Below are 22,696 nucleotides of genomic sequence, written 5' to 3' on the forward strand. Positions count from 1 at the left end.
TCACAGTATTCCTTCCCACACAGCTTCTCAGGAGCAGACTTGATGGCTATGGCCATGGCCAAGCTACGGCCATGACGCACCATCCAATCAACACCGGACATATCGGCTACAGGGAGGAACAACATCTATTAGCTCATGCTCTCACTGTTCTGCTGATGCACAGGGAGCCGCAGAAACACACAGGGCAAAGCCAAACTTTTATGAAACAAATACAAAAATCTAACTGTAAACACATTTATAAAAGGCACATGAAAAATACTATTTGTGCTAAAACCAAGCAAAACACACATTTACTAAATCACTATTATTATTACAGTCTGTACACCAAGTCAGTTGTTGTAATAAACAGGAATTAGGGGAAAATGAAAAAAGAAAGCCCAACATTATGCACATAGTGTGAGACGTGATGATAACTTGGCATAGGAATACCAACCTAAGATGTGCTGAAGTAACACGCTCTTCAGCTCCTCTTCTGACAGGAAGGCACACAGCTCACCGACACAGCCGGCTGACGCCATACGCGTCGCATCCTGCGTGCACACAGACACAGACAGACAGACACAGACAGCTTGAGTGTCATTTATTGTCATACTGACACAGAGGCTCAAAACCACATTTTTAGAAAACCACATCCTCTCTGCCTGACTTCCGTTTTCTACTGTGATCACAGACGAAACTACGCCCCAGAACAACTGTCTGTCAAATTCTAAGTACTCATATGTTTATACTTTTGTGTTTCATATGTTATCACTTCATGTATTCAGCAGCTTTTACAGGCCCCGGGGTGGAAAAACAGGCGTGTTGCTACAGATAAAAAATAAAAAAGAATCTTCTCTACATCTGCTCCTCCTGTCATACCTCATCATGTCCCAGCATGCCGAGTAATGTGGTGGTGATGTTCTTGCGGATGGCTGGGTCCACCTTTGACCCGGCCCCCTGGATGACGAACCTTAAGGCTTGCAGCATAGTCTCCCTGTGAGAGAGGAAAAGAGCACAACGCAAGCATGAGAACGAGATTTTACATAATAATATAAATATCATAAATGCCAATCTAGATATTTAAGAGTTTGTAACAAACAACTATATATTAATAACAATACATTGGCTGATAAATACAGTTTTAACAAATAACACAAAAACATGTTTTCATCCCTTAAAATTGGTTATTAAATAACTGACTGAGTGAACTGAGTGGGACAATTCAGAATTGAAAAATAAACTTGTCAGTGCTCTCTGGTGGACAAGCTATGTAATGGTGACACTATTTTTAAATAACCACAAAGATATTTGCCTTTTTTTTATATATATATATATATATATATATATATATATATCTGGGATGCGTTAATATCACCCAATAATATTGGCCTCTAAGTAAAGAACATTTTGGGATAGATGTCAAATTATTAATGGGCTGTTTTATATGTTGTTTTTGTAGTGTGCGGGGTCTGGTTTATTAATAGCTAAATTATTCCGTTTCCGTTAGAGCAATAGTTGATCAAATTGTCTCCTTTAACTTTCAGATGTCACCATTAGTCTGCTGTACGAGTGCTCACCTGACTCCTGAGTCCTCAGCGGTGCGGATGGCAGAGAGCTGCTCGGTGAAGAGCGGGTCCACCTTGGTGTGGATAGAAACCAGTTGGCCCAGAGCCTCAGCGGCCTTCAGCCTCACCCCACGGCTCGAGTCCTGCAGGGCCTTCAGGAAGGTGGTCTGAAGCTGAGGCAGGAAGGGCTTCAGGGCAATGCCCACCTGGAGGAGGATTACAGTCCAGATGTTAGAGCCAAACACGGCGACTTAGCCCCCCGACTGCTAATGACGGCGTCTTGAAAAGTATTCGGCCATTTACAGTTTAGATGCAGGTACAGACCTTTGCCAACAGCAGGGTGAGAGTCTCCAGCAGAGCGGTCTTCACCGTCCAGGCAAAGCGGTCTCCCAAGATCCGAATGAGCGGGCCAGTGATGTTGACGACAGAGGGCCGCAGTGCCTCAGGGGAGGTCAGTTTGATGACCCCTCCTAATGCTTTCGCCGCTTCTTCTTTCTGCTCAGGGCTACCAGTGAGGACACCTTCTCTCAGGATAGGCAGGATGCAGGTCACACCCTGTGGAAACAAAGACAATAACGTGAAATGCAACAAATATTCCCATTACTGATTGATCTGCCAATTAATGTTTTGGGATTAACTATTTAATTGCTAAGTCTCTATCATGTCAGAACATTGTTAAAAAACGACCATTATAATTTCCCAGAGCCCAAGGGGGCATCTTCAAATAGCTTCTATTCTCTGATCAACAGTCAAGAACCCCAAAATATCAAATTTACAATGCTACTAAACCAGAGAGCAGCAGCAAATCCTTTTTGATATTTTTGGTATTTATGCTTTATAAAAGGACTTAGAAGTGCTAAATTAGAAATGCAAGAACTAAATCATCGTGCTGTGATAAAGTCCCAGAGTTTACTGCGTCAGGAGGAACCTTCTTACCTTCTTGGGCAGACAGAAACCAGGCAGGTGCTGACCCTTAACGTCTGCAGCTACTGATTTAATGTCTCGATGCAGATCATCAATCATAGCCAGCTGGCTGCTTGCATCCAGTTTCTATACAAGAAAAACAAACAAACACTTAGGCACTCACATTTACTTATTGATTAACACATGATCAAAGTACTGATCTGTACAGATATCAACACACCTTGGTAATGGAGTTGATGGTGTCCCAGCTCTGAGACAGGATTTCTGTGTTGGAGTCATTGAGGAGGCGGATGAGGCCTGAGAGCAGGTTGCGAGTGTGGTTACTGTAGTCCAGGCGGGTACGGGCAAAGTAGGCGTTGAGGATGGTGACAGCAGCCTGTCTGAGGCCGGGGTCAGCGCTACGCGTGGCCTCCAGCAGGTCGTCTATGATGATCCGCTGGCCCACTTCATCCTCCACCGAGAGGATCACTGTTTGACAGTTGCACAACTCCTGAAGCAAAGACAACACATCATGAGGAAAGAACAAAAGGCTCAAACACAGTAGGTATCCTAGCTTGTGAATGCCGGTATTACCTGCGCTTCGTCTTCTGTTCCCAGCTTTCCTTTGAGGGAGGAGAGAAGGGCGGACAGGATGACCCCTAGGTGGCGCGTGAGAGCGTCTCCGGCCACGGCGGACAGGAAGGCCAGCACACGGGTGTTCACAGGAGCAGCAGTCAGCTGGTACGACCAGAGGGAACAATCGTCTTAGTCAGATACAGCCAGACGCAATAATAAGGCATAATAGAGTCAACTTTTGACTATCAAGACTTTACCTTTGGAACCAAGTAAGGCAGCACAGAGCGACTCTTCACGGCCATGACTTGCTTCAGGCCGTCCAACGCAAACGCAGCCGTCTCCTCGTCGTCCTGGGAAAAGACGTTGCGTGTATTAAAAGCCAGACTGAGAACTTTTGAATGCTATCTGTGTTACGTTTATGTCCTCCTCGCTCCCTCACCAGCTGTTTGAGCAGAGTAGGCAGGATGTCATCCAGCGCCTGGTAGCCGATGGTTGCATGAAGCTGCTCAAAGGTTTTGGCTGCAGCCTCTCGGACTTCCTCCAGAGGGTCACAGAGCGCCTTCCTCACTGTGGGGACCAGTGACTCAGAGAAGACGAGCACCTACAGCACAAACACCGTCAGGTTAATGCTGTTTTATGTTTTTTATTATCAGACTCTTGGCCTAAGCTAGGTCTAAAAAAGAATAAGAAAATAAATGAATAATTTTTATTATAATATGCATTTGGTTGTGTTTAGGAAGAAAACGCGATCGAATCAATTAAACAATGATAAGAAAATACCCTTTTCAGTGAAAACATATTTTGCTTATTAAGAGGCTTAATTGCATTTCTCTTCTCACTTTTAAAAGAGAGGGAACATAAAATTCCTCCTTTAAACTAATCTGCTTATTTATAAGTAGTCTATAAAACCCCCAAAATGAACCTTAATGACATGTTTTTATGATTCTTGGCAACATTCTGGGCTCAAACTGTTTTGACCCTGTGTGTTACAGCGTCGGCGTGACTCACCGCATCTTTGCTGGTGGACTTCATGATCTCGCTGAGGCCGATGCAGACTCCCTGCCTCTCGTCACTCTTGTCAGAGCGCAGTCCCTCCTCCAGGATGGGAATAATCTCGGGGAGAATCTTCTCCCCCAGTTTCCTCACCAGATCTCCCAGCGTTCGAGCAGCAATCTAAAACCACAGCGACACACGGCGTCAGTAAAAGGCTCTTTGGAGGTATAAACCAGGGAATATATAATGCAATATATATATATATATATATTGCACGGTTCAAAGGAGTAATACCGTTCTCTTGTCAGACCAGGTGGAAGCCAAGAAGCCCAGCAGCAGAGTGAAGAGGGTTGGGAGGATCTCTCGTAGAGTCCTGGGGGTGTTGGAGACCACGATCTTCCACACGTGGAGGGAAGCCTGTCGAACCACCAGCTGAGTGTCTGAACGGCCCATGTAGAGGCCAGAGAGGACACGATTACGCCGCTCGGCACCAAGAGCTCCAATGATAGCCTGGAAGAGAAAAGGTCAGCAAACTGTTTACACATCAATGTATAAAAACAGACCAACGCCACACTGCTGTGATGGCAAGTAGAGATATAACAAGGAGCCAACTTCCTTTTATGAACTCGGTGGCTCTGTAGAGGAATCTTTTGTCTTTTATGTAGAAAAGGAATGTGTTCATACTTTATTGGATGCAGCTGTTCCAAAGTTGTCATCCTCGCAAGCGGTCTCCGTGGTCATCTTTCCTGTCACTCCAGAGATATGGAACAGCAGATCTCCAAGCAGCTGCACAGAGCTGAACCTGCAAAACACCAACGAGGGGATGGAACACACAACCGGTCAATATAAGAGTGACGTTTATTCAATCGCTGATGTGTTAAGGCGTTTTTAAAACCGACCTGATTCTCCACAGGTCATCAAACAGGCCCTGCTCCAGCTCAGGAAGCAGGAGAGCGATGGTGGTCTCAGCATACATGCTGATGATGCGCTGGCCAGCTCGCAGCGCCGTGTCTCTCACATATTCATTCTCATCAGCCAGAGCCTGGTGGACAACACACATAGTGGAGGAGCAAAGGTTCAACAGTCTGAATTGAGATCCCTGCATTTCCTGCCAAAACCTGTTTCCAGGTCAAAATACCTGCTGGCCCCGGTATTTTTAGTACTAAAGATGTACGGAAACAAGGATGAACACATAATCTAACATATGAAAGAATCACATTGGGAATCCTGAGAAAAGGACAAGAACATTCCCAGGAAGTAGTCATTTTAAAATCACAGGAAAATCTTCGACCCCAGTAAGAGCAGTGAAATGTGATTCACGGCACAATGCCAAAAAAAAAAAAAGCTTTGTGGTCGTAGCAATACCTTGAGAATGCAGGGGATGATGGGCCCAACGTAAGGAGTAAACCTGTCTCCAAAGGTGAGGGGCAGGTAGATGAACATCATGATGTAGCCGTCTCTGACGTGGGAAGCGATGTCTACCTTGCTGGCCGTTTGCACCACATCCGGCATCAGCTTGTCCAGCTTCTCCACTCCCAGTCCAGCCATCACCTCCGCCAGACCTTAAGACACCCAGATACAAATCATTCAGTGAGTCATTGAGAGCAAGTCAGCAACAACACAGAGACAAGAGTGTAGAGGAACAGACCTTGTGCGGCTCCAGAGCGATCTACAGAGCTCTGTTCAGAGGCCAGTGTCTCCATGAGCCACGGCAGCAGGTCATCAAAGCAGGATTCACCCATCCCCTTCACCATGGCACCCAGGGCTTTGGCTGAGACCGTACGTACCTGGAGAGGAGAAGAAGAAAAAGCAGTTATAGCTTCAACCTAACACATACAGAGCACATATTTCTGTAGTTACCGTTTCTAACTAAACACACCTCAGGCACCGGGTCCAACAGGGAGGCCTTCAGTCCAGGAATAACACTCGGCAGGTAGGGTGACAGATCCTGGAAACGACAACACGTATCACACCATAAAACAAATACAATTCCTCAGAATACACTAGTTTAAACAACAACTAAACATTTTATTTAGTTTTTATTTCAGTGTAATATTTAGAAGATGCGGTGTACCTTCTGGTCAGTGAGGGAGTACATGTTGCCAATGATCTGAGCGGCCATCTTGCGGGTGTCAGTGGAGCGATCCTGGAAGGCTCTCTGGACGATGGGCATGATGAGGGCCAGGGAGGGGGCGTCGATGAAGTGGACAAACTTGGTGTCCAGCAGCGTCTGCAGGCACGTCTGGGTCCTCCTGGACGGTTCAGTGAGAGCGTCCAGCAGGATCGGGGTAATGGCTGAGAGAGAGGATCAAACACTAGCTTACTAAACATCAGTGGTAAACAAAAGTACATTTCAGAACTGTACGTGTTATTTAGTGGCTTACCTCATTTTTCTTAGCATAGTTCGTAGTTTGTTGATGTCTGGTATTGTCTAAACAAATCATTTTCTGGCAGCATTTCTGAGCTGCTAACTAAATTGCTTTTACCATGTTTTTGTAGGATTAAGTTGTTAACAAGAGCACAAAGTTCTTCACAGATTTAGCCACTTAATTCTGCCCTCAAAGTGCACCAGACTGATACATTTAACTTGAAAATATATGTGATTAGGATTTTTGCCCGACTCTGAGTCACTTACCCAGGATTTCTGGGTTGCGGATCACAGAGCCGATCTGGCGGAGGGCTTGCTGGCCGGCCTTCTGCACCTTCACATGGGAGTCCGTCAGCACCTCGGTCAGCTTGGGCACAATGTTGGGCAGGCAGGAGGACAGCTGCTTGGGTGCACAGAAAGCCATGGCACCAAGCAACTCCACCGAGCCTAAAGGAAAGAGGGGAGTGAGTCACAAAAAGCTACTGTTTGAGTGAACTTGGAACTTATTTAATTGCGACTGTCCTGTAAATAATTACCCAGTTAAACACAACATAATAACATAACATAATCACAATTGTAATCCACTAGACAAGGCTTTATAATATTCTCCCAACATGTCAAAAAAGCTGCAGAGGGGCTCCCAACCTGCTTTAGTTCTCCAGGACTCCTCCTCTAGGGCCACCAGCAGGGAGGGGAGGACCAGCTTCACCCCGTGGGCACTCAGGTTCCTCATCACAGCCTTTGCACAGTCATCTGCAGCCTGTTAGAAGTGGAGCAAGGGGGCTGAAACCTACACATTCTATCAAATGTTTCCTAAATGAGTGCATGTTTAATGGATCACATGTTATGCCAACGTTGCTATGTTTTAATGAGAACATACAGAAGCACTGGATAGGGAAAAAAGACCTTTTGTAATTTGAAGCAAGGTACTTTGAAGATACATTTATGAAATGAGAAATGTAGATATTAGACGAAGGCTCTGGGATGTGATCTGCCTACTCACCTCTCTGACGTACTGGTTTCCGTCTCCAAAGCAGAGCAAGAGGTGCGGCAGCACATGGACCACATACGGCTCAAACAGCTTCCCCAGCATGTTACACAGCATCTCAAAGGCAAACAGCGCTCCTAGACAGAGACAAACAGTTGCTGTTTTTTTTTTTTTTTTTTTAAAGAAGCAGCTTTAAATGTGCCAGTAGATGGTGGCTTCTGGTACTTGTATGGTAGATAACAACGATGTAGTCTGACATCCATAATACAACAAATTTGCATCAATGTGTGTAAATTCATACAAAACCAAACAGTTCAATGGCTGCATTAACCTCACTGACCTTCCCTCCGTCTAAAGTTCTTCTTGTCCTGGATGCCGTCGGTCAGAGTGGCCATGATGTCCTGTTGTTTGAGAGCCAGGATCCCCAGACCTTTGACCAGGCCTGCCAGTCCGTACGCTGCCCCCTTCCTCTCTGCGTACTTGTCGCTCTCCAGCAGCAGCTGCAGAAGGTTCTTTACAATCCCTGCGGCGTCCTCCTTGATGGCAGGGACTAAAGGAGGTAAACACCCGGCCACCGACTCCTGGACCTGAAGAGGGATGACAAACCACATAATATGATGAAAAGTAATGGACTGTCAGCAAAGTGGGATCTGTACTTAAGAAAAAAGGCGATGATGGACTGTAATAATACACTCAACAATACAGGGTAAGTGGGGACGCGGGATGAGCGGCTTACCTGCTGTGAAGGTGTAGAGAGTGCAGTGATGAGCTTGGCCACGATGGGTTTGACTTTGGGGTCACTTTTATCCAGATGTTTGGCCAAGGAGCCCATGAGAATAACCACACTCTGACGGACAGAGTCGTAGCTGGCGTCCTGGGGGGCGTCCTTTAGAAACTCCTCAAACACTGGCAGCAGGGAGCTCACGTTGTCCTGTTACATAAGACGGGTAGATAAAGTACAGTGCAAGACATAAATGGTAATGTGATAAATAGTAGAACGTGTCTGTGTCTTTATGAAGTGTAATGTACCTTTCCGTGTGTGTTGAGCGCAGAGAGGGCGGCGTCCAGCATGCAGCGGCGCACCTCAGTGTGGCGGTCGTTCAGCGCATCAGGAACGAAGAAGAGGAAGAGAGGGGTAACCTGAGCTTCATCCAGGTAGGGGGACAGCTTGTTCAGAGCTAGAGCAATGCCACCCCTGAGAAAGAAAAAGAGTGCGAGAAAATGGCTCAGTGCACAAAAAGAAACATTTGAAATGTTACTGTTTCACGTTATAATGGGATTAGCTTTTCTGATCATATCTGATAGATAACCACTAAAGCAAGACATTAATGAGAAAACAATGTGGGCTGGGGGTCAGGATATAATCTGTCTCAAAGATTAAAGTAGTGAGCACCTTCCTGCCTATTTCTGTCATAACTATTTTTTGTCATGTTATCTCTTCCTCTTGGAAGTACTCCAAATATTCTGCTCTGATAAATAATATGCTAATATAGATATTAAGGTGGTTGATTGTGCATTCATGAGTCCCTTGGACACTGATCTTCAATTTAAGATTAAAAGGCTAAAAACTCTGGTGTATCTCATCTTTGCAAACAAGAATTGAGATTTACCTGGCCTCCCATTGGTCAGGTGGAGATTCAGAGATGACTCTGCCCAGGGCATCCAGCACAGGAGGGGGTCTCTATAAAAAACAAAAAGTAAAAAATATCATCTCTTGACTTCTGAGCTCAAATTGAACCAGTATCAGTAGCCAGAGCTATACGAGTGATACTGTGGTTTGGCTGTGGTGCAGGGTCTCACATAGAGCTTCTGGTGGTAGAGCTCAGTGAGCTGGCCCAACACTGTGGCAGCCTGGTCTTTGTACTGGGACACGGCGCTTGACAGAGCTTCGGCTGCAGCAGAACGGACAGCCTCCTCATGGTGAGTGATGTCGCCAATCAGCAGGGAGCAGAGCTCAGGGACCAACTCCAGAGACAGAGATTCCCAGAGTCTGAGGAGGAAGAAGAACTGCATGGTTAATATTTTGTTAGATGGAGAACAAGAAAGAAAACAACAAAAAAAAGACAGAGAATGCCGTTTGAAAAGACAAAGAAGACACTTCTGTGATGCGTTATGAGTATAAGTGTCTAACGGTCACTCAGATAGAGGTAGAAAGGAGCAAGAAACCTCATAATACATACTTTTCAGACAAGGCTCGGCCCTCCTCCTCAACATCAAACCTGCCAACCCAAAGCCTGCGCAGCAAACTCAGCCCACTGGCCTCCGTGCTTTCTGTGGGCAGAGCGAACTCCATCTCCAACAATCCCTGAGCACAGACAGATTGGGTGTTAGGAGCATGTCTAATATGAACACACACGGGCTATATAATTTGTCATTTAACAAAGGTTACCACTACATATGTTGATAGCAGTGCATCAGTATCTATTTTGATGGACACAAATTCGTTTTTGAAGCACTTTTAAGGCTTAATCTGTGGCGAAAACAGCTGGAAGCCATCACATGTGGGGACTTTTCCTGTCCGACGTTTACCTGTTAACTGAGGGGTAAGGCCAGCTTCAACAAATGTCAAATTAACCGATTCACAGCTCACCCTTAGGGCAGCATCCCGGACAGAGAAGCAGGGTGAGAGGAGGGCGTCGAGCAGGACGTCTATCTCTTGCTGCTCTGCCACGGTGCAGCCCATGTCTCCTCCAGCACTGGCACACAGCGCTGTCAGGCACTGAGACGCCAACACCTGCAACACCGCAATGTAATTAAATCAATAAGTCAGTCAGTCAGTTGCACAAAAAAGTTGGTAAACTCTTCATCAGGCCATCAACAAAAAGTAAAGATCTGAATTTGAATTCCTCGGTTACCTGGAGTCTCGGGGTAGCTGTGGAAATAATTCTCGTCAGTAGCAACAGCATGCTGACACGTGGAAGCAGTTCTGGGCCGTTCTGGGACAAGAAAACACAACACTTAGTACATGAATCTACAAAATAAATGGTAGTACTGTCACATAAATCTTTTATTTTTGGTCTCTCTACCTCATCTATAACAAGGTCATCCATGTCTGTGGTGGACCGGAGCTGCGAGTGTTCCAGGATGATTTGTAAAGCTCTGGTCATCTTGTTCTCCGTCTCCTCGGTGCTGCCCGAGGACTCCCTGAGCATAGCGTTGAGGAGAGGGAAGCAGACGGAGAAAGCCGGAGCAGACAGTGGAGCCGAGACGTCTGGGAAAGAAGACGACGATACAAAGAAACAGGAGAACTCAGTATGCCAGCATCGTCACATTTCTTATCTCGGTTGCTTGCTACAACTCTGACTTGCTGCTGGTGTTACATTTAAATGAAAAACGGTTTGCATATGTAATCGTCTGCATCTTCTGCACAGCACAAATAATGTCTGTGTGTGTGTGTGTGTGCCGCATGACAAACAACTATCATGCAGCATGCGTAAATTGTGCATGTGTGTCTAGATCTGGGGTTTGTAACTGGAACTTTCACGAGTGTCCATGACTGAGCTCACCACCAGTCTTGGCATCTCTCTGTGGGACAGTGTGGTTGTGCAGCAGCAGTATGGTGCGGTGGGCTGCTGTGTCCAGGTCCTCCTGTTCCCAGGCCTCGTCCAGATCACACTCTGGCTTCAGCAACCGTAAAGTCACGTGTCCCACAAGCATGGCTAGAAGGGAAGAAAGTGACACTGAGTCAAGATGCTGTGTCTGTCAATACAAGAACATGCTAAGACAGGCCATGTACCTAGGTGGTGAAAGTGTTTGGGCATGAGGCACACTCCGATGTCCAAGAAGACTTGCTGAATGCACGGAGCAGCCAGAGGGGACTGGAGCAGGGGGATTAGGACCTGGAGGACAGCGGGGAGCTCCCTGGTGATCTGAGGTGGTCTCTCTAGCAGAGTGGCTTCCAGCAGACCCACCACGCTCTGCAACTCCACACGCAGCTGGTGACAACGAGAAGCACACCACAGATCAACAAGGAGAAATAAAGAATTAAGAGTATTAGAAGTATTCATTCTGGTGACTTGGGTTTCATACCCCTTGAAGTCTCTTGCGAATAGCTCCCTCCTTTTCCAGCTGGAGTTCAATCATTTCCTTCTGTTTGCTGCTGAGTTGCAATTCATCTTTGATGCCTTTTTTCTTCTTTAGCTCCTGTAAGATCAAAGAGAAATTTAAATGTGCTCCAGAAATTAGAACCACCAAAGAAAACACGGATGGTAAGTGGACTTTACCTCTTGTAACTCGAGCTCAATGATCTGATCCTTGTAGGAGTAGGCCTTGTTCTCTCTCTTCATGTTGACCTTCTTGGTGCTTTCCTTCTGGGCACTATAGCAATATGTAGAGGAGGAGAAGTCAAATAAAAGCCAAATAGACGACAGAAAGTCCAGGCGACTGCTGTTGGGTTCACTGTGGTAGGAGAGTGTTACCTCTGGATGATGCTGTTGTCGTACAGTTCTCCCTTGGGTGTCAGCATGATGGCGTACTCCTCCCTGGTGATGTGAAGTAGAGCGGGTCGGGAAAGCCCCTCGGTGACGTGACTGATTACTCGCGGTAACAGCTTGTTGGGGGAGAGGCTGGAGAGGGCACCGACCGCGTTTTTCACCGCCTGTAGATGAAAAACGTGACCACTAAACATCCCGGTATCATGTGAAATCTATCCTTCAATCTAGCGTGGTTAATTCACAGGAATGTAAAAGCAGCACAAGTAGGTGTTGGTTATTGTCAGACCTGGTTGTCAGCGTTGACCTCCAGCAGATGTGGCAGAATAGCCTCTAGATTCTTTTCGATAAATTCTTCTGCTTTTATGTTCATGGAGAAGAGCAGGACAGGCCAGAGGCCACCGCGAGCTCCAACTGAAAGAAATAGAGCGGATGACATGTTGAATATGGGACAGAGCACCAATACATCACCCCAACAAACACTTTGTGTCCAAGTACCTAATGGGGACAACTATATTGGAAATTGGTCCAGGATGGACCAGCAACGAAACAGGTTACAATGTAAAACTATTTGGCAATAGCGCAACGCCAATGTAAGTCCACTAAAAGTGCTTGTTTTTGGGAAAGGACCCTACAGAGAAATATAACGTTTTTCGTTTTTTGGTTGATACTAAAGTTACCCTTTAGGCTAACTGGAGGGCAACGCATTCACATACCTAAGGATGGATGATGAGTGACTATGAGGGTCTCCATGGCCAAATTCTCTGCTTCGGTGGGATCGCCCCATTGGCTGGCAGAGGAGCAAATAACACACAGCGCGTCCAGCAGGACACGAGGGGGGATGTAGCCGCGACCAAGCTCGGTCAGCTCTCCCAAATCTGACACCAGGACGTCCTGGGGCAAAACCTGACGGTTTACATCACACAGTCAGTAACAATCAGGCTGAGAAAGAAATAAACTCATTGTTTTAACAGTCGAGCTGTAGCGGTCTATGGTGAATAATCAGTCTGTACTTTGTGTTTGTTGATGACCACGCTGAGTTCTCCCAGAAGGCCATGGGCGAGACTGGATCCACCCAGAGAGGAGAGCAGCTTCCTGATGGTCTGTTGAGCCCGCTTCCTCACACGCCAGCTCCGAGACAGCACGACCGCAACCGTGGCGTGATGATACATCCTACAGAAGAGTTACACGATAGAGAAAATTGTTAAAAAAAGACAACAAAACTGTTATCTCAGAAGCGGTCAAAAAGCTAAGAACGACAGTGATTTCAGTACCTTTATACCTGAGCCCAGGACATTAGTACAGCGCCACCCAATGTATACACAGAGACTCAGGGTTCATACACATTTTGACCAATTGATTTCCATGACTTTTCCATGACTTTAAACCAAATTTCCATGACCAAACATTTTGTGAAATCTCGGTGTATACATAAAAAAGTGAGAAAATGTAGTATTTAAACTAACAATGAGAATTCCAAAGCATACAGTATACCTTAAATGACTCAAACGAATGAGAGACAATAGTTTGATTAAAAGAATAAACATTTATAAATATACTCTGGTTGACACTGACACATCAGTGTCAACATCATAAGAGCTTTAGTAGGTAGCAGCATCCAGCTAGTGCACATATTGCTTTCCCTTTTGTAGTGCAAATTTTTCATTGAACCCTGTTACTGTATGGCTTCATATTAACTTCCACTGTTACTGTAAAGCCGTTAGAATTGTGGCCTATCTTCTATTTGCAATAAATATGCATTCAATCCAGTTCAATTATTTAAATGAAAATGATAATCTACTCTGGCTAAGGTAACTTATCAAGAGTAAAATAATAGCTGTGATCTATACACACCTCTGCATTAGCAACCCGCTGAAATGAAGGTACAGGCACCTTAACCCTCTCATTACTTCAGGGTTCTTGAGAGCAACTGCACGTGGGACTGTTGGTACACTGGCTGTGGTCAATACAGTGAACAGTGTGTACAGTGTGATGAGAGGACATGTGAGCCCTTGTTGCTGTAGTTCATCTCCTTGGAGCAGAGGCTGCATTTAGCATAGCCTGCCTTATCAATGTATTTAAAACACTGTGACAGCAGGAAGCTGTACTCACGTCTGTTTAGACCTCCACCTTTATCCAGGCCCAGCTCCACTCACATCTCAGCCCTGCGTCAAGCTGCGCCACACAAAGAGCGTCCTCTCCCTGAAGCTCTTTGACCTCATCATCTCATCAGTATCTGGGCCTCATGTTACGTGGTCATGAAAGTTATTTTGACCACGAAATCATCCTCATTCTACTTTGAGTTAAACAAAACAACCTGCAACCAGATGCGCCGGTGTTCCGGTTTAACGTTAATGAGTGACCGCGTGAACTGAACCGGAACACGGGGGGGGCTGCATGTTTCATCACGCTACGTTTTTTCCTTCTAAATCGCGTTAATGACGAACGTTAACAGTCGACAAAGTTCCGCATGCTGTGGACGTTAACTTAATCCAGCAAGTCTGAACGGTAACGGTACATAACGTAACTCAAACTTTAACGGAGGGAAATGAAGACGCTGTAGACATCTGAACGCTGATTGGCCAAGACTCGACACATCAAAGATGTTCTATTGCGAAGATCACATCACATTTTCTCCTCGTCTCACTCCAATCTGAGAAACGCTGGCTGGCAACTCAGCGTAAATGAACGACATGAAAATATGAATATAACAAATTTTTCCAAAACTTTTGGGATTTTATTATTTTCCATGACTTTTCCAGGCCTGGAAATAACCATTTTAAAATTCCATGACTTTTCCAGGTTTTCCATGACCGTACGAACCCTGGAGACTAACATTTGTATTTCCAACACCATATTTGGCTTTTACAAAAATGTTTTTTATAGTGCCGTCAAATTGCTGCTAGATCACCCCGTTAATGGAGGTGCGTGCCTCCCTTTGCGTGCGGCAAGCAGGAGAGTAAACTAGTTTTGACCGCAGTGAAAATGTCGTCTTTGAAAGGCTCAAACGCCAACAAATATGGATTGAAGCAGAATATTTTGTTAGATAAAAACAAATAGTGGATTTTGGAAATGATTATATCTACCTTGTTTTCAATAAATTCTATATTGTGGACTTTACAACGCTCTGGAGTTAAAGGAAATGTTTGGATCACGAGTCAGAAACAAATCGCAGCCGCCACTGGAATCTAATTCTACAAATTGTATATTATCAATAATACAAGTTTAACCTAATCTTTATCTGCAACTGACTAAACAAGAAAATCACTGCGAAGCATTCAAATGTTGATTTAGCATTAAAATGCCACCGTTCTCTGCATGTTATCAAGAACACAGACTCACTGTGATTTGCTGGTGTTGAGCCTGTGAGCATGGTCCAGGAAGAGCCTTTCACAGAGCAGCAGCACGGTGAGCAGAGCTAAAGACAGAGACAGGCCATTATTTCATTTCTTAATATTTCAGAACACTCATGAGCCTTTTAGCTGCTGGGTTACTTTGAATATTGCCTTACTTTCTTCGCTGGCCTGGGAGAGGAACTTCTCTGTGGTTAAAAGTGGCTTCTTTTCATCCAAGATCAGGTTCCAAAAGCTGGAGAACTTAGCCTCTGCAGAGACAAATAGACAAAAAAAATCCTCATTACTTCCCATTCCCTGTATGTTCCAACAGTCTCCACAAATGGGGAAAAAAAGGAGTAATTTCTGAGATGCCAGCCTCACCCGTCTGTGTCTCTAGCAGTGCCAGTCGACTCAAAAGAACAGAAGCTGCAACACCTTCAGCAAGCAAAGCCTGCTGGGAGTTTTGTGCCGCAGCCTTCTCCACTGTTTGCAGGAGCAAAGGCACGAGGTCTGAGGCTTGGGCCAGAGTGTCACCTAAAAACCAGGGAAACGGTGATGGAACAGGAATAAGGATCGAGTTCAATCCAAACATCTGTATATTCGACACAAAGCATAACGGCCCTCCTGTGACTGACCTCTGAAGGCCCCCAGCATGGCCTGAAGGTAGGCGTGTCGAACCAGAGAGGTGGAGGTCTTGAGGGTGAAAGCTTTCTTCAACCAATCCAGCAGAGCGGTGGGAACTTCCACTGTGAGACGGCCGCTCCACTGGGAGAGCACAGACACGGCATGCGCCAAGGTAGCCTCGTGAACTGCGTAAAACAAAGACAAAGTTAGTACTCGACAGAAACATTACACTGCAGCCTCTTGAAGAATTTCCAGGCTCAACGATACCTTCTTGTTGTAAAGAAGGGATGAACATCACAGCGACGGCAGAGCTGAGAGTCTGGCTGGAGGTTCCGGACACGGCATGATGGCTGCAGCTGGCAATCCCTGGAGCAAGATCAACATTTTATGATTGAGAAAATGTTTGCAATTGTATGTTACGGATAGCTAATAATTATAAAAGTTTGAAAGGCTTCTTACCGGACCAAACACTCATCTTTTGGGCAACAATTGTGAGCTTTCCCTCTGACCCTGTAACCACAATAATTATGAAGGTGAGCATGATGACGGTGAGAAAACCACACACGGTGAGAAAAATATCTAAAAAGTAATAAATGAGTTCACCTCCGAGGATCTTGAAGAGGTGAGTGACGACGTCCTGCACAGCGGAGGGGTCGCTGCACTGCTGAGCCAAGTTCTGCATGGCCTGAACCGCGTCCTCCATCAGCTGGGCGTTATTAGCTTTCAGCTGACCTGAAACACCGATCGTACCAGTAATTAAATACACGTAGTCATGCTAAATTGATTGCCCGGTCTTTCAGTCATTACTTCTTCTGTGACAAATCATATCCTCATGACAGCTGAGTGTTTGCTTTAAACCAAATCAACTGAGCATCCGTTAAATCCTTACTTGCGATGGCCTTTCCAATATCCATGGCATACTGACTGAGGTCGAGAGTCACAGCCGACAGCAGGCGGGACACGGCTGGAGAGAAACCAGACAGTTAATTCATTGATCCACTGCATGAGAGCTGCCGGAGCACCAAACAGGCACATTTTCAAGAACATTTTGTAGGTTAAATTATACAACTAGAGGCCTTTACACACCAGGAGTGTGACAAGTAAACAACAGGAAAATGCTAAATACTCACCTGCAATTATTTCGCATCAAAGATATTCATACCGGTATTAATAATAATATTTTTCTTATTATGTTTTGGGGATTTTTAAGAGTGTTGTTCTTGTGTCTTTTGACATTATGTTTGTTCATATTCACAATAAAAACTCAAAGCCTCTCACTCTGCATTGCGTTCTCTGGACTGCGGAGCATCGTCTTCTGCAGTGTAGGAAGGAGCAGCTCCTTGAACTCAGAGTGGGACACATGACGCAGAAAGGAGCCACTTTTGTCCAAAATGTAACGCTGTGGTTTTGTCTTGCTCATAAGGACTGATTTTATGTACAGGTCCAGCAGGGCACTCTGGAAAACATTAGACACAAGGTTATATGTTGAAGCATGAAGCATATGTTAAATGCATCTTAGATTTCAGAGGACAATTGGTTAGAGATGTTAGATCTGTAATAATCAAGAACCGCTGAAAGAAAAACTCACCTTGTGCTTCTCTATTGTAGCTTTGTCTTTCTGAGCCGTGCAGAAGTCTAAACACACGCCCAGCATGACCAGGGTAGTGGGGCTCTGGTCCAGACTCAACAGTGTGCTGATGTACTGATCGACCAGTCCAGGGTTCTGTCAAAGACAACACAATGTCACACCAATCCAGCATTCCTGGGCTTCAGCTCTCAAATCAGTATTATTAGATGTTTAGAACAGGTCAAGTTTAGGTTCTACGTGTGGTCTGATATCACATAAGTCTCATTGTGTCTTATAGCAGTAATGGTTTCTGACCCAGCACAAGATTTTAAGAAAAGTCTAAAGCCCCATCTGGACAGGATCAATATTTCAGAGGGAGCTGCGCAACAAAACAAGTTGTCGTATTATTTAGATTTTTCAAAGATGACTCAAATGCTGCAAAGCTTCAAACATTGCCATAACAGCGTATTCTAAAACGCCCAAGACAAAAGGAATAATAATGAGCATTATTCACTATGGATCAACATGAACTGTTATGAGTTAAACTCAGACGGATAGCGCCGTTTGTTGTGTGTAGAAGTGTGTGTGTGTGTGTGTGTGTGTTGTGAAGCGCAGTCAAGGGCACCGAAACCCAGCGGAGGAGATCGATAGTCTCAACAAAGCCAGGTCTGTATTTTGTATACTGGTATCGGCGGCAGTCTATTTATTTATAGGCCTACATATGAGCAAATTCGTTTCTATGGGCTATTGCTGAATTTACTCACTTCCTTCCAGAGGCGACTGAGATTCTTGAGGCTCGATTTCTGAGCCGTGGTCTTGGCTCCACCCACCACCTCAGCTACAAGAAGGCTCTGGAGCTCCACCTACAAGAGAGGACAACAGACCACAAGATGATACCTGCAACATCCAGACTGTATCACTGGGTACAAGTAGGTATTTCAGAAGACTCTTTTCTTACTGACCATTTTCTTACAGATAGGTCCTTCTTTTTTCTCTGGGGCAGAAAACACCCTGGGGACTAAAAGGCAGGTCCAAGACAAGCCGATGAAAGCAGCAGAGCCGGTGCTTTTGCTGCAAGTATAATAAGGAGATCATAAGAGGAGGACAACCAATCTTAAGTCTGTAGGGGCGATTGTGGCTAAGTGGATAGCAGGGCCGTCTTTCAATCAGAGGGTCAGCGGTTCGAACCCCGGCTCCGGCTCCGCCCGCTAGTCGCATGTCGATGTGTCCTTGAGCAAGACACTTTACCCCAAAATTGCTCCCGTAGCTGTGCAATTCTACGGTGTAGAAATGTGATAGACTCTGAATTGTAAGTCGCTTTGGATAAAAGCGTCTGCTAAATGACTGTACATGTAACCATGGTAATAGTAAACCAAAGAGGGGTTCCTAGACACACTCCTCTATCGTTTCTGCTGATTTCATTAGTTAATCATGTTTCTTATTGAATAAAAACTTCTAATTTTCATTGAAAAACTAATTATGATGATGTGATTTTTGCAGTGATCTGTACGAACCAAAGATGTTTTCTTAAGTCTGTAGAATATGATGTGCAGGTCAGGACTGCAGCACGATTATTGTTTGATTTAAAATGGTATTTTGACAACATTTAGACTTTAACAAATCAATTTTAAAATTGGATTAATTGTGCAGCCCTAATGCAAACTTTGTTAAAGTGTAGTTTCGTGTTTCTGCTGACTCTCACATCACTATAACTGTGCATGCTACACTTTATGATTCTTGCTCACCCTGCCTCTCAAACAGAAACATTAAAGTTGTCTAATACTGACAGTGCTTTGATGATGCATCCAGTCTCTTTTCCTCTGTAAAAGTAGGAATTTATTAGGGCTGCAACAACAAACGTCATGGATAAAAAAACAGCGATAAAAAGTTCAGAGCCGTACCTGGGCTCTCCATTCTTGCTGATGACGCCACTGTTCAACAGGCAGTGGAGGAGGCTGGTCACCAGGATGTCCGGCTGACTCTCAGCCAGCTGGCCAATAACAGAGAGGAGCTCTCTGCGTGATGCAGCATCCCTGATAAGCACACACACACACATCCATGTAAACACACAGGACATACACTCACTCCTGCAATTAAATCCTACCACCATGAATGTTTGAAAATCTGTTTTAGAGAGAGGTGTTGATTCAACTATGTGATCATTTCAGAAGCTGTTTCTTGTGCTGTTTGAGCTGTATTGCGTTAAACTGACAGGTGGTTCTATGAATTTGTTTCCTGCTTTGGGTGCATTTATCTGTGTGGTTTTCTCGTGGCTGACAGTCATTACATAGTAACCCACCGATATCTGTACGGAGTGAGACAGAACAGCTTGCATAATCCTTTCACAGCAGGCTCTGGTAACTCTAAAAAAAGAAGAGGAAGAAAAGAGTTATTTTAAAGACACATTTGTGTTGATTATAGCACCTATTTTAATCATATTGTAGAAAACTAAACAACACGAAATCCCTCACCTTTGTCTTTTATACATCGTTTCAGCTCTCCGAATATCTCCTTGCGCTCTTTCACACTGGCTGTGGTCACATTTGCGGCAAATTTCTTCAGTGTGTCTGAAACCTGAAGTAAAAGTCACATTTAGTATGAAGACCAATGCAGTAAATGGCAGCAGTGAAGCAGTCAGTCCGACAACAAGATTTTCATGATCGCATGGGACAGGAAGGGGCGGCTTCTCTTTACATTTTAGCATCTGGACCTCGGGAATACTGGTCTTTTTTAATTGAGGAACGTGGCTGCTTGGCAGAAAAGTGGCACGTTTATTTTCTGTTGATCGACTAAATTAATTAATTGTCTCAGCTCTAGTTACACGTTTGTCAATTGATATTTGAGACCTTGCTGCTAAGATGTGTCAATTGAATGATGTTTATTGTTGAGGTTGTAGTTTGCAGTGATGGTGTACTGAACAATAATATATTGAGATGTGTTTCTAATTTTTAGACTAAATGTAATTAACGTCTCTGGGCAGACCAGTTGTGTTGGATTGACTTAGATTGAATATGTGTACCTAATAAAGTGGCACTTTTAGGGTTTTGTCTGTACGTGGGAATGAGATTCAGAGAAATGAGAGAGAAATGGAGGAAATGTTTATTTGTGGAACTTCTATGCAAAAATAAATGGCAGTTAACTCTGAAGGCCTTGTTTTTAAATAGATTCGTGGTCGACAAAGGAATTGCCAGCACAGCTAATAATACTACCACTGAGTCAGCAGACTGTGGAATGTATTCAGTAGTCACAACATATCAGTTAACTAATCAAAGTTACAATTTACCAATTTCAGGGGCGCACGTATGCTCGTCTGCCTAATTTAGGGAATCCAGACCGATTCAATTTAATGACAGAAAATTTAACACCCCGATGAGTTGGATTACAAGACGAAACCATCCCCCAAAAAAGCTCCAGCTAACGTACCACTGCGGACAGAAAGCAGCTCGTTTTTCTGTCTGGCTATCGTCAGCAGCAGCTCAATTCACACTGTAGGCTACGTAGCACTGAGCTAACAGCCTGCTCGCGAGCTGTTGTTGAATTTAACCCGAGTTTCTCGTTCAATGCCAAAACACAACAATGTGTTAATAAAGCAGTGGTCAAGATACCACGAGGTTGGTTAATATCATACTTGAATAGCCTTGCGTTAGCGGATAGGGTCCTGTTAAAAAAATAGCCACACAAACCTGCGTGTCCGCTGCCATCTTGCCGGTCTTGATGCAGGAAGAACTTGTTGGTTTCACTTCCGGGTCACAAGTGCTTCGTAACTTTTTTTCCTCTTAATCAATATTTTTAAGATTATCCTTTTGTATATTTTTTTTACATGAAATCGAATAATGAAACACTTAAAATACATTCAAATAAAAACTAAATAAAACAGCAAAATAGAAAAAGGGGCTCAGATTTGCTGGGGAGAACCATAGTGTGTGTTATTAAACAGGTTTATTAAGGTACATTTTTTGTTTTGTTTTTTACCGATATCCCTCTACTCCCAATAGGTGGGCTTAAAATCATTTTTGTTCTTTTGATGATTTTTGATTCCTTCAAGCAGTATGCAATAGATTGCAATCGATTGTAGATAGATAGATACTGTATTTCAACGGCACCACAAACCACAAAATGTGTTAAAAGTTCTCTGCATTTGACCCATCGCTAACCACGGTCGCCCAATAAAATACATATTTTATTATATAACACAAAGTTGTGTTCATGAAAATAGCTTTGTTCCACGAGATAGTGCTGCGTAAAGTGAAGCTGGAAGCAAATATCCTCTTTGCATAATAGTATCAAGATATCATAAAATATGTTAATTGGTACAGTTAACATGTTTGATTTTTGTTTGGACGTGGTCAGAAATGTCCTGAACACATACATATCAGTAAGTCAGATATTATTCATTTCATTATCTTTCCAGCAACCCTCAAATCAAAGAATAAAGACAATTTAGTTGTATTTTCCCTTTAACTCACGAGATGTTTTATACTTAATGTTAATATAATTAATTTAATCTTATTTACACAAATGAAATTTGTATATATACGCTTAGATTACATCCTATTTTAGAAACCGGATGTTGTTTTACGGTAATCTTTTACCCTTATTTGACATCTTATTTTGAAAACCGGATGTTGTCTCACGTTAATCTTTCCGATAATTTTGCAAAGTCCTTCGCTCGCTTCCGATCTGTGCCGTTTGAATGCGTTTACCGTAAATTTCAGCATATAGGCGCACTCATATTTAAGTGGCTGCTTGGTTGACCACGGAGATCCGAGTGTCTGCTGACTTGACCGGTCTTTTCCACTAATTGAAACTAGTTCCAAGAAAAGCAGAGCTCTGTGGGCTCTCCACATAAACATGGACACTGTTGTTGAAATCGAATACTTTTTTAAAGTTATAAATGCAATTTTTAAACCACAAACATAACTCATCTCCATTATATTGGTGTGGAAGCAGAAATTTCGACGACAGTTATCTGCAAATATTGGACAAAGATATCCAAAATCATCTGCATAGACAAGAAAATCTGGTTCTTTTTTGTATTTCAGCAAACTATCTCTTTGATTTTGCTGGTTAGACCAGGACCTGTTAAATGTCTTGTCTGGTTAAATGGCTACATACAAGTCAACTGTTTAAACTCATTACACAATATTCCTTTAAGGTGGAATTTTTTCCCCCTCCGTTATGCAAATTTTTCTGAAATAAAAACATTGGCCACCAGGGGTCACTGTTCATTCTGATAATCTTTACTACATCTGCAGATTAACTGTAATAACTACAATGTAGTGTTGGCAATACCGGGCTCACATTTCCTGTATCAATAAGACCATTTAAAATATCTAGGCTCTACATACTGGTTCCATATGGATTACGG

General features: G+C 44.0%; 1 protein-coding gene across 1 annotated transcript in view; it reads right to left on the minus strand.

The window, feature by feature from the left end:
• The window catches only part of gcn1 (GCN1 activator of EIF2AK4), a 24,048-nt gene extending 2,905 nt beyond the window's left edge, over nt 1-21,143 (minus strand). Inside the window, exons 1-54 of the mRNA XM_076104460.1 lie at nt 21,012-21,143; nt 19,800-19,902; nt 19,628-19,691; nt 19,230-19,361; nt 18,291-18,399; nt 18,093-18,191; nt 17,350-17,484; nt 17,040-17,217; nt 16,651-16,725; nt 16,365-16,493; nt 16,221-16,271; nt 16,029-16,127; nt 15,773-15,946; nt 15,519-15,671; nt 15,314-15,406; nt 15,145-15,220; nt 12,816-12,975; nt 12,519-12,708; nt 12,092-12,216; nt 11,791-11,969; nt 11,596-11,689; nt 11,402-11,515; nt 11,109-11,307; nt 10,879-11,031; nt 10,399-10,583; nt 10,228-10,308; nt 9,963-10,106; nt 9,553-9,677; nt 9,173-9,362; nt 8,983-9,053; nt 8,402-8,567; nt 8,109-8,303; nt 7,713-7,959; nt 7,388-7,509; nt 7,030-7,144; nt 6,652-6,831; nt 6,091-6,311; nt 5,896-5,964; nt 5,665-5,803; nt 5,382-5,578; nt 4,916-5,058; nt 4,701-4,818; nt 4,311-4,526; nt 4,032-4,196; nt 3,463-3,624; nt 3,281-3,373; nt 3,042-3,185; nt 2,689-2,958; nt 2,481-2,594; nt 1,869-2,099; nt 1,557-1,750; nt 859-973; nt 434-530; nt 1-106 (exon numbers count right to left, since the gene is read on the minus strand). The exon at nt 1-106 is cut by the window's left edge and continues 43 nt beyond it. Of these exons, the coding sequence (XP_075960575.1) occupies nt 1-106; nt 434-530; nt 859-973; nt 1,557-1,750; nt 1,869-2,099; nt 2,481-2,594; nt 2,689-2,958; nt 3,042-3,185; nt 3,281-3,373; nt 3,463-3,624; nt 4,032-4,196; nt 4,311-4,526; nt 4,701-4,818; nt 4,916-5,058; nt 5,382-5,578; nt 5,665-5,803; nt 5,896-5,964; nt 6,091-6,311; nt 6,652-6,831; nt 7,030-7,144; nt 7,388-7,509; nt 7,713-7,959; nt 8,109-8,303; nt 8,402-8,567; nt 8,983-9,053; nt 9,173-9,362; nt 9,553-9,677; nt 9,963-10,106; nt 10,228-10,308; nt 10,399-10,583; nt 10,879-11,031; nt 11,109-11,307; nt 11,402-11,515; nt 11,596-11,689; nt 11,791-11,969; nt 12,092-12,216; nt 12,519-12,708; nt 12,816-12,975; nt 15,145-15,220; nt 15,314-15,406; nt 15,519-15,671; nt 15,773-15,946; nt 16,029-16,127; nt 16,221-16,271; nt 16,365-16,493; nt 16,651-16,725; nt 17,040-17,217; nt 17,350-17,484; nt 18,093-18,191; nt 18,291-18,399; nt 19,230-19,361; nt 19,628-19,691; nt 19,800-19,902; nt 21,012-21,029 (7,517 nt within the window). The 5' untranslated portion in view covers nt 21,030-21,143. The remainder of the gene's footprint in view (nt 107-433; nt 531-858; nt 974-1,556; nt 1,751-1,868; nt 2,100-2,480; nt 2,595-2,688; nt 2,959-3,041; nt 3,186-3,280; nt 3,374-3,462; nt 3,625-4,031; nt 4,197-4,310; nt 4,527-4,700; nt 4,819-4,915; nt 5,059-5,381; nt 5,579-5,664; nt 5,804-5,895; nt 5,965-6,090; nt 6,312-6,651; nt 6,832-7,029; nt 7,145-7,387; nt 7,510-7,712; nt 7,960-8,108; nt 8,304-8,401; nt 8,568-8,982; nt 9,054-9,172; nt 9,363-9,552; nt 9,678-9,962; nt 10,107-10,227; nt 10,309-10,398; nt 10,584-10,878; nt 11,032-11,108; nt 11,308-11,401; nt 11,516-11,595; nt 11,690-11,790; nt 11,970-12,091; nt 12,217-12,518; nt 12,709-12,815; nt 12,976-15,144; nt 15,221-15,313; nt 15,407-15,518; nt 15,672-15,772; nt 15,947-16,028; nt 16,128-16,220; nt 16,272-16,364; nt 16,494-16,650; nt 16,726-17,039; nt 17,218-17,349; nt 17,485-18,092; nt 18,192-18,290; nt 18,400-19,229; nt 19,362-19,627; nt 19,692-19,799; nt 19,903-21,011) is intronic.
• Nucleotides 21,144-22,696: the final 1,553 nt, after the last annotated feature.

The sequence above is a fragment of the Anarhichas minor genome, unplaced genomic scaffold (assembly GCF_050575085.1).
Source record: "Anarhichas minor isolate MPS153535 unplaced genomic scaffold, ASM5057508v1 ptg000030l, whole genome shotgun sequence".
In the NCBI taxonomy this organism is placed as follows: Eukaryota; Metazoa; Chordata; class Actinopteri; order Perciformes; family Anarhichadidae; genus Anarhichas; species Anarhichas minor.